The sequence below is a fragment of the Thunnus albacares genome, chromosome 22 (assembly GCF_914725855.1).
Source record: "Thunnus albacares chromosome 22, fThuAlb1.1, whole genome shotgun sequence".
NCBI classification, from domain to species: Eukaryota; Metazoa; Chordata; class Actinopteri; order Scombriformes; family Scombridae; genus Thunnus; species Thunnus albacares.
The window spans coordinates 1,891,783-1,901,944 of record NC_058127.1 but is presented as its reverse complement, the minus strand read 5'-3'; the positions used below and the strand labels follow the sequence as shown (position 1 = coordinate 1,901,944).

At 44.3% G+C, this 10,162-nt stretch overlaps 2 protein-coding genes across 3 annotated transcripts in view; both read left to right on the top strand.

The window, feature by feature from the left end:
• The window catches only part of LOC122974207 (Fc receptor-like protein 5), a 310,470-nt gene that overhangs the window by 159,030 nt on the left and 141,278 nt on the right, over nt 1-10,162 (top strand). The gene's annotated exons all lie outside the window — the stretch shown is intronic.
• The window catches only part of LOC122974067 (kinesin-like protein KIF1C), a 34,194-nt gene that overhangs the window by 22,302 nt on the left and 1,730 nt on the right, over nt 1-10,162 (top strand). For both annotated transcript variants that reach the window (XM_044341917.1, XM_044341918.1), the window contains exons 19-28: nt 1,092-1,171; nt 2,958-3,052; nt 4,265-4,348; nt 5,911-6,091; nt 6,777-6,849; nt 6,999-7,097; nt 8,527-8,688; nt 9,110-9,391; nt 9,478-9,567; nt 9,646-9,892. In XM_044341917.1, the coding sequence (XP_044197852.1) occupies nt 1,092-1,171; nt 2,958-3,052; nt 4,265-4,348; nt 5,911-6,091; nt 6,777-6,849; nt 6,999-7,097; nt 8,527-8,688; nt 9,110-9,391; nt 9,478-9,567; nt 9,646-9,892 (1,393 nt within the window). The remainder of the gene's footprint in view (nt 1-1,091; nt 1,172-2,957; nt 3,053-4,264; nt 4,349-5,910; nt 6,092-6,776; nt 6,850-6,998; nt 7,098-8,526; nt 8,689-9,109; nt 9,392-9,477; nt 9,568-9,645; nt 9,893-10,162) is intronic.

Here is a 10,162-nt window from a genome sequence, read left to right as displayed (position 1 = left end):
AGGTGGAGTAATCCTGACTGTTAGTCCATAAAACCCCCAGATCCTACATTTCCCATAATGCAACTGGACAGCGTCTTTCATCACAGCCTCCGTACCCGCTAAACAGCCACATCTACGCCCCCAGTTTGCATCACAGGCTTTCTGTTAGACGTGTTAGATGCTTTAGAAACTTCAGTAAACTGAAGTTTACGTGTTAAATTGGTGAATTGTCTCTTTAAATACTGAAACCGAGAGCGGTAAAGTGTTTCTGTTGTCATGACGACTGCACCAGGATAAAACAGTGATATGTAGAGCTCAGAGCATCATTGTCAATAACAGACAGTTTAACATCATCGTCATACCTTCAGTCAAATAAGTCACTGTTGTCATGACAACAGCTTGACATCACCTGACATTTGTTATCTTTCCTACTGAAACACCCCCCAAAAAAAAAGTGATCCCAGAGAGACGAGGACAGGTTTAGAGCTGCACCGATTGGTTGATTTATCTATATGATCCACAGATAATTAATCACCAACTATTCTGATCATCATTAAATGTTTTGAGTCAAATTGAGTCCAGATTCTGTGATTCCAGCTTGTTAAATGTGAATATTTTCTGGTTTCTTTAGTCTCTATGACAGTAAACTGAAGATCTTGTGGATAAAACGAGACATTAAAGGACGTCATCTTGAGCTTTGTGAAACACTGATCAATATTGTCACTATCTTCAGACATTTAATACTATGAAAATAATTGTTAGTTGCAGCTCGTTACGACACAAACTGTGTCGCAACGAGCTTGCAACGGATTCTCACTCGCCCAACGTGAAGCAGACATTTGTGAAAAGGAACAGCTGTAATAACTCAGCTGTCAAGACTCGCTGCTCTTATCTGAAACAAAGAAACTGAACCTGCAGAGATCAGTTGGTCGCCGTCTCCACCTGCTGGTCAACAGCAGAATAACACACAGTAATAATAATACAGATACACCAGATTCACGTGTTTTAATGACTGTTTCTGTGAATGTAAATGTGCTAATTGACATAATCCTCACCGTGTCTTACCTGTGTGTGTGTGTGTGTGTGTGTGTGTGTGTGTGTGTGTGTTGCAGACGCCTCACCTGGTCAACCTGAACGAGGACCCTCTGATGTCAGAGTGTCTCCTCTATTACATCAAGGAGGGATTCACCAGGTAGATTTTTGTTTGTTAAATGTCAGAATGAAACTTTAAAACTGTAATATTTAACTATTCCGCATTAAAATGTCTAAAAACAACTAGAACTGTTATATATTTTGTTGAGTTGTGTACTGACAACTCAGAGAAATCAGTAATTTTAATCACGTTTCATTTGGTCACCTGACACTGGTGTCATACCTCCTCCACACACTAGTATATGTCATAAATGGACTTTTATTCAGCTTTCAGCCACATTTTTACAACAACCGTTTCAGATCTTTTTTAACTGTATCTTTTAACCGGATGAAGGATTTTAGTCATTGGACATCTGAAGTTAACAGCAGCAGCTCAGCTAACGGTCCCTCCTGACGTCCTGACTGATTTATTCAGTATTTTTACCTGTTTTTAATCACCGTTTGTTCTGGAGAGGAGGAGGAGACCTCTGTGGATAATTCGGCTCCCAGTAAAAACATCTTGAATGATGAACACTGAAGGAATCCCAACCAGGAGAAGCTGGTTGACTGGGACAACAACTCCCATGATCCCTTGCTACTTCACAACATCATCACACTCCGTCTTTTGTTATTGTTTTGATTAAGACCCCGAGCGGCTGAAATTACATGTTGTGTGTTGAACTGTGATTACAGATTATTAAAATGTCTCTCTCTGTCTGTCTCTCTCTCTCTGTCTCTCTCTCTGTCTCTCTCTCTGTCTCTCTCTCTGTCTGTCTCTCTCTGTCTGTCTCTCTCTCTGCCTGTCTCTCTCTCTGCCTGTCTCTCTCTCTCTCTCTCTGCCTGTCTCTCTCTCTCTGTCTCTCTCTCTGTGCCTGTCTCTCTCTCTCTCTCTCTCTGCCTGTCTCTCTCTCTGTCTCTCTCTGTGCCTGTCTCTCTCTCTCTCTCTCTCTGCCTGTCTCTCTCTCTCTGTCTCTCTCTCTGCCTGTCTCTCTCTCTGCCTGTCTCTCTCTCTCTCTCTGCCTGTCTGTCTCTCTCTCTCTGCCTGTCTGTCTCTCTCTCTCTGCCTGTCTCTCTCTCTGCCTGTCTCTCTCTCTCTCTCTGCCTGTCTGTCTCTCTCTCTCTGCCTGTCTGTCTCTCTCTCTCTGCCTGTCTCTCTCTCTGCCTGTCTGTCTCTCTGCCTGTCTGTCTCTCTCTCTCTGCCTGTCTCTCTCTCTGCCTGTCTCTCTCTCTGCCTGTCTGTCTCTCTCTCTCTGCCTGTCTGTCTCTCTGCCTGTCTCTCTCTCTGCCTGTCTGTCTCTCTCTCTCTGCCTGTCTGTCTCTCTCTCTCTGCCTGTCTCTCTCTCTGCCTGTCTCTCTCTCTGCCTGTCTCTCTCTCTCTCTCTCTGCCTGTCTCTCTCTCTCTGTCTCTCTCTCTGCCTGTCTCTCTCTCTCTCTCTCTCTGCCTGTCTCTCTCTCTGTCTCTCTCTCTGCCTGTCTCTCTCTCTCTCTCTCTGCCTGTCTCTCTCTCTCTGTCTCTCTCTCTGTGCCTGTCTCTCTCTCTCTCTCTCTCTGCCTGTCTCTCTCTCTGTCTCTCTCTGTGCCTGTCTCTCTCTCTGTCTCTCTCTGTGCCTGTCTCTCTCTCTCTCTCTCTCTGCCTGTCTCTCTCTCTCTCTCTCTCTCTGCCTGTCTCTCTCTCTCTGTCTCTCTCTCTCTCTCTCTCTGCCTGTCTCTCTCTCTCTCTCTCTCTCTGCCTGTCTCTCTCTCTCTGTCTCTCTCTCTGCCTGTCTCTCTCTCTCTCTCTCTGCCTGTCTCTCTCTGTCTCTCTTTCTCTGCCTGTCTCTCTCTCTCTGCCTGTCTCTCTCTCTCAGGGTTGGACAGCAGGATGTGGACATTAAGCTGTCCGGTCACTTCATAAAGGAAATTCACTGTGTGTTTGTCAGTGAGACCAACGACCAGGGAGAGGGTGAGACACCTACCTGTCTGTCTGTTTACTACCCTGCACGCTACACTTTAACGTCTAATTAAGTTTTATTTTGTCTTTTGGTTTCTATGTTTCCACCTTTTTTTGCTGTAACTGTTGAGTTTCTACAGATTGATTAATTACTTCTTCTTGAGCGTTTGACACTTAATTTTATTTATTACTTGTGTGTTTGTTCATGTGAGTCCTTACCGAGCTGTTGTGTTCCCGACAGTGAGGGCGCTCAGATCGCTCTCTGGTGGTCGAACACAGCGTGTGTGTGTTTGTCTTTCTATCTTTGTGAGAACCAGTTTCAGTTTAAAGCTGGTGCTGTGAGGATGTTTTTGTTGGTCCTCACTACTTCAAAAGGCCATCTGAGGGTGAAGACTTGGGTTTAGTTGAGGGTTTAGCATTTAGTTTTGATGGTTAAAGTTAAGACTGAGGGTCCTGTGAAGGCTGTATGTCAGTAAGGGTCCTCACAAAGATAGATAGACAAACGCATGTGTGTGTGTGTGTGTGTGTGTGTGTGTGTTCAGTGAGTGACTCTCTCTCTCTTTCCTTCTATAAAAGCTGCCAGGAAATCTGTCAGGTATCGTTTCTAATAACAACTACTAGTTACCACGGTAACGTCACCATCATATTCACACCCATGTTTCCTGTGCCCCCGCCCTTCCCTCTTCCTCTTCCTCTTCCTCCCCCTCTTCCTCCTCATACTTTCTACTGTGTTACTGTAAATTCATCATATTTCATAAACGTAGACACTGAAGAAATCTGTGTGTGATATAAACATAAAGGTGATGACACAGTTTAAGCATCGACAGTAGAGCTGCAATGATTAGTCGATTAGTTGCCAATTGTTAAATTAATCGCCAACTATTTCGATAATCAATTAGTAATAGTCATTTTTTTTAAGAAGAAAATGTCCAAATTCTGATTCCAGCTTCTTAAGTGTGAATATTTTCTGGTTTCTTTCGTCCTCTGTGACAATAAACACAAAATTCACATGTAAGACGTTTATAGAGAACATTTAAAAACAAACGGAGTTAAAATGCTTCACAGAGACATTTTAAAATAATTAAAACAAACAAAAAAACAGATGTGACAGATAAAACTAAAGCACTTAATTCTGAAAGGCATCTGAAGATCACGTGACCAACGCTGTAATCTGTCTGTGAATGTACGGATAGTAAAACCGTCTCCTTCTGTTTGTGTGTCCAGTGATCGTCACTCTGGAGCCGTTGATCGGAGCTGAAACGTACGTCAACGGGAAACAGATCACCGAAGCTGTCATCCTGAGGCAAGGTGCGTACAGTCGGGGTGGTTGGTTTTCCCGCTCAAACACTCATCTTATTATTATCTCCAATAAATCCACTTAGAAACGGAGAACAACGAGGCTGCAGGAACCTTCCTCTGAATCATCACTGCTAACAGCCGATTCATTGACTTTTAATGGCGACTATTTGACTAAATGTGAACAAATATCTCTGAAAGAGAACAGCAGCAATTTTGTATCAAATTGTTGCAGAAAAAGGTACCAGAGCAAAAAACTCTCTCTTGAAAATAAAAAGGGAGTCAGAGGTCCAAGCAGCAAAGTGTTCTTTACTGCCGGCAAAAAAGGGGAGCAAGTAGCACTTTTACAAAGAACCAAATTGCTCCAAAGGTTTTTTCTTTGGGTCATTGTTTTTATGTCCTTGGGTCGGCTTAGGTCACACCTTATCATCCACCCTCCCTAATTTTTGACCAATTATTATGTTACTTTTATCTCCGTCACTCGTTGTTGGTCAAAACTCTTCAAAACAGGTTTTGAGGTGTTTGAGGATATGTACTGGCATATTCAATTCTACCTGATTATATCCAATTTTTATATATAAGTATTGGGAATCATTTTACACCATTATTGCCAAGTTGTCTTCTGGCCTTTTATTTTTTATAAGTTATTCTAGTCATTTTACACCCTTATTTCTTGATCTCCTCCAGAGAGTATGTTTGAAAGGTGAAGACTTTAGCAGACCCAAGCAAAGTGACATGTAATACAAACACACTCAAATTTCTCCAGTGTATGATTATGATTCTTCTACCGTGCCTCTATACGTACAGTGTGATTAAATATGGTTCATGAGATTATAACTACACCAATACAAATTGTATCACACTAGAACTTATTGCTTATAAACTTATAAAATTAATCTGCATAGCTTAATATTGTCTTTAAGCACACCAATGATTTTTAATGAAAATACACCACAGCAACATCTGATGAGCTTTTGTAGCGTTTTTTCTCTCCTGATGTTGCTGTTAGCATGTTCCCATCTGTGAGAAAGTAAAAATAGTTTCACTCTAAAGTCAAATTTCACACTGAGCTGATAAAATGTAGCAGAAGAAAAAAAAAACTCAGAGATCCACAGACGCCGACTGTTTATCTGCTGATCTTCACGTAACAGCAGTGGATGGAAACCGTCTGCAGTTGAGGTTCATTTTTATCTTTTATTTAGTGCTTTTTAAACCGTCCCAACCTCCAAAGCATGGTTCCCCTTTTCAACAAAACTCAGCTACAAGTCTATTTTTAACATTATGTCAATTTATCAAATTATAAAGCTTCCAGGAATCCAAATTACAAGAAAAATGACCATAAAACTGCACAAATCTTTTTAGCACTTAACACTGGTTTTCTTAGCTTGTCTCTACGTGATGTATAAATAAAGTTACGTTACTATAAATATCTCAACGTCTTCACGGATGAAAAGAGAACCGAGGGTTTGCTTTTGCTGATTTTCTGGAAATTTTGTTGAAACCTTTGGATGGAAACTTTAGCTCCTGTCTCTCTAACGCTCTCTCTCTCTCTCTGTGTTTCTCTCCGTTGCTAGGTAACCGCATCGTGATGGGGAAGAACCACGTGTTCAGGTTCAACCACCCGGAGCAGGCTCGGCTGGAGAGGGAGCGCAGCGTGACGGCGGATCAGCAGGGGGAGCCGGAGGACTGGAACTACGCTCAGAGAGAGCTGCTGGAGAAACAAGGCATCGACATCAAACTGGAGATGGAGAAGAGGTAAACAGGAAGGAGAGGAGAGAGAGTCTTAATCATCAATCAGACGTGGATCAATCCATCAATCAAACATGGAAAAAAGAAAAACTAACCTCCAAACACTCTGCTGGGGACTGTGAGGAAACATTTGGCCACTTTTCTCGGTTTTCGCTTCAATCAATGCTGTTTGGTCTCCTGATTGATTGATTGATTGGTTGACTGATTGATTGGTTGGTTGGTTGGTTGGTTGGTTGGTTGATTGGTTGACTGGTTGGTTGGTTGATTGGTTTGTTGACTGGTTGGTTGGTTGGTTGGTTGGTTGACTGGTTGGTTGGTTGGTTGGTTGACTGGTTGGTTGGTTGGTTGACTGGTTGGTTGGTTGGTTGGTTGGTTGGTTGGTTGACTGGTTGGTTGGTTGGTTGGTTGGTTGATTGGTTGGTTGGTTGATTGGTTGGTTGACTGATTGGTTGGTTGACTGGTTGGTTGGTTGGTTGGTTGACTGGTTGGTTGGTTGGTTGACTGGTTGGTTGGTTGGTTGGTTGGTTGGTTGGTTGGTTGGTTGGTTGGTTGGTTGATTGGTTGGTTGGTTGATTGGTTGGTTGACTGATTGGTTGGTTGACTGATTGGTTGGTTGGTTGGTTGGTTGACTGGTTGGTTGACTGGTTGGTTGGTTGATTGGTTGACTGATTGGTCGGTTGGTGTGTTCCAGGCTGCAGGACATGGAGGTTCAGTACCGTAAAGAGAAGGAGGAGGCTGATCTGCTGCTGGAGCAACACAGACTGGTCAGTTTCTGTTTGATTCATCAGTCAACTTAAACCTCACAGTGAAGGAACCGTCACCAACCTGCCTGTCTCTCTCTCTACCTGTCTCTCTCTCTCTCTCTACCTGTCTCTCTCTCTCTCTCTACCTGTCTCTCTCTCTCTCTATGCAGTATGCAGACAGTGACAGCGGTGATGATTCAGACAAACGTTCCTGTGAGGAGAGCTGGAGACTGATCTCGTCTCTGAGAGAGAAACTTCCTGCCAACAAGGTACCTGTCTGTCTGTCTGTCTGTCTGACTGACGTCTGTCTGTCTGTCTGTCTGTCTGTCTGTCTGTCTGTCTGTCTGTCTGTCTGACACTTGTCTTTCTAGCCGTTTTCACATATGAACTCTGGTGGAAAACTGCCTTCCCATGACGAATGTGCCAGTGAGTGTGCAAAGATAGCATTACGCCAATTAGACACAGTTCCCAGGGAGTTAGCAAGAAGGCTAATCTGTGATATAGCAATTTGGTTTTCTGTGTGAAATTATTAAAGGCCGGCGGGTCCAGTTTTAGTGTGAGAAAAAGGTGGAAGATGCTGAGAAAGTAACTTCTAAGATAAGTCAAACTTGTATCACCAAAGCGTCGAGGTCATTTATAAACTCAGAAATAATGACCAGATGGTTGAATATAATTAAAAATGAGGCGGAGACTAGAAAGTAAGCCCCACAATAGGAGGAGTTATGAAAAGTATATAATATAAGGTTTTATGATTTTGAATCAGGTTTTTCTTTGTCCCGGGTTAAGGAGGCCTTGGTTTGCTGTGTATCTCTTTATGTATAAGTTCGTTTAACGTCCGGTCCGACTGATACGGACATTCTGGTCCGTAAAATGTCAAGGTCGTGGTGCACGTGTGAAAGGTTCTCCTGTCTGACTCGTGTCCATCTGTCTGTCACCTTAGTGCGTCTTTAGTTCACTGAAATCTAATATGAAACAATTAGCAGTTCATATAAACGGTCCTGATGAAGGTCACTGCCAGCAGCTTGTTGATTTTAAAAAGTTAACTGCATTCATTCATTTAGAAACATCTTCCAGTCTCCTGACTGGATGTAGCAAAATAATAATTTACTGACTATCACTGGTTAAATGTCTTTTATGAAAACAGAAGTTGGTGTGTTTGCTCTGCAGTAAGAGGAGGTTATTAAGGTCGTATCTACGTTATTAGCCTCTCTGCTGCTCCGTTAGCTGAGCAGCTCAGAGTTGGTTTAATGCTGCAGTGTGTGATGGTCGGCTGGTTCGCTGCTCCGCTAACGTTAGTCTCTGAGTGACGGCGTAGATACAAAATACTTCCTGTTCATCTCACAAAGCGAATTATTTAGTCATCAAATCATAAAATATAAATATTTTGAAGATGACCTAAAGATAACTAGCGTGTTGGTTCTGTAGACTGTCCGGGTGCTGCGCTGCTCTCACTGATGACTGATGACCTTTTTCATTCCGTCACGTTATTAACGAACATCTAGAAAATCGTTTTAGAAAATTTGTGAATCGATTCAGAACCACAGAAGATACGAAACGTGATTCTCATGTTTTCATTTCAATCTATAGTGAAGCGGTGTGGTCTAAACACCTGTCTGTCTCACCTGTCTGTCTGTCTGTCTGACCTGTCTGTCTGTCTCACCTGTCTGTCTGTCTCACCTGTCTGTCTACCTGTCTCAGGTGCAGTCTATAGTGAAGCGCTGTGGTCTACCCAGCAGTGGGAAGAGGAGGGAGCCTCTGAGAGTCTATCAGATCCCTCAGAGGAGGAGGATCAGCAAAGATCCCAAACGGGTCACCATGGAGGATCTCCGCATGCAGGCGGTCAAAGAGATCTGCTATGAGGTGAGACGCACACACACACACACACACACACACACACACACACACACACACACACACACACACGTACATAGACACACCTTAACGGGCCTTTTGAAGTAGAGAGGAGCGGCCAAAACGTCCTCACAACGTTAGTTTAAGATAAGACTTTATTGTCCCAGAGAGAAAAACACAACGCTGCTGCTGTGTAGAACAAAAGTCTACACATCAGACATCCCATAATACACGATAAGAAGAACAATAAATGACTCACAAACTCACAATGGTCCCCACAACGTAGAAATATAAGAACACACACACACAGATCATTAAACTGTTCTGTCTGAAACGGTTCAGTCGCCTTTAAGTTATAATGATTTAAGTGTTTATGCAGTGTGATTAGCGCCACCTAATGGTGTGTGTGTGTGTGTGGCGCCCCCTGCAGGTCGCCCTGGGAGACTTCCGCCACTCCCGTCAGGAGATCGAGGCGTTGTCTATCGTCAAGATGAAGGAACTCTGCCGCATGTATGCCAAGAAAGACTCGAACGAGAAGGACAGCTGGAAGGCGGTGGCCCAGGACGTCTGCGACACCGTGGGCATCGGAGAGGAGAGGAGCCCCCCCGCCGAGGAGGGCGGAGGAGGAGGAGAGATGGTGGAGGGCGGCGGACAGAAAGGAAAAGTGTACGACCTGAAGGCTCACATCGACAAGCTGACGGACATTTTGGAGGTTAGTTCAGTAGTTAAAGCCGCGCCGTTAAAGGAACATTCTGCCGTTTTCTGTCCGTCTGGATGAGACGAATGTTTTTCTTCCAGGAAGTGAAGCTGCAGAACAACATGAAGGACGAGGAGATCAAAGCTCTGCGAGACAGAATGATCAAGATGGAGAGCATCATACCTGTTCAGGTACACACACACATCATGCCCCGATCAGCTGATCATCAGTAACTCGTGTCTAAATCCTCGTTTCCGTCTCGTTTCCAGGACGATGACGTGAACGGCGGCGAAGAAGGAGGCGGGAGTCCTCAGAGAGACGGGAGCGGGGGCGGAGCCGGCGACGGCGGCGGCGACGTCCCCCACGCGCCGGAGGTCAGAGTTCAGCGGCTGATGGACGAGGACCCGGCGTTCAGGAGAGGACGCCTCCGCTGGCTGAAACAGGAACAGCAGCGAATCCTGAACCTGCAGCAGCAGAACATCACCAAGAAGCTCCGAGGACTGAACCAGAACCAGGGTGAGAAAACACACCCGGGGGGGGGGCGGGCACAAAAACACATGAGCAGAAACCAGGAGTGTGTTGTCGTCCAGCGTTGGTGAACGTGTATCTGCAGCGACGGCAGGAAGTGGTCGTCGGTCAGCTGGTTTCTGAGCATGTGCAGTGTGTCTCAGTCTGTCTAAATCAAATCAAAACAACTTTAGAGTTCATGTCCATTAATTACTGGTTCAACTGGTGTATGAGACTCTGTACTGGGAGCAGATGATGATACAGGAGACGTTTAACTGC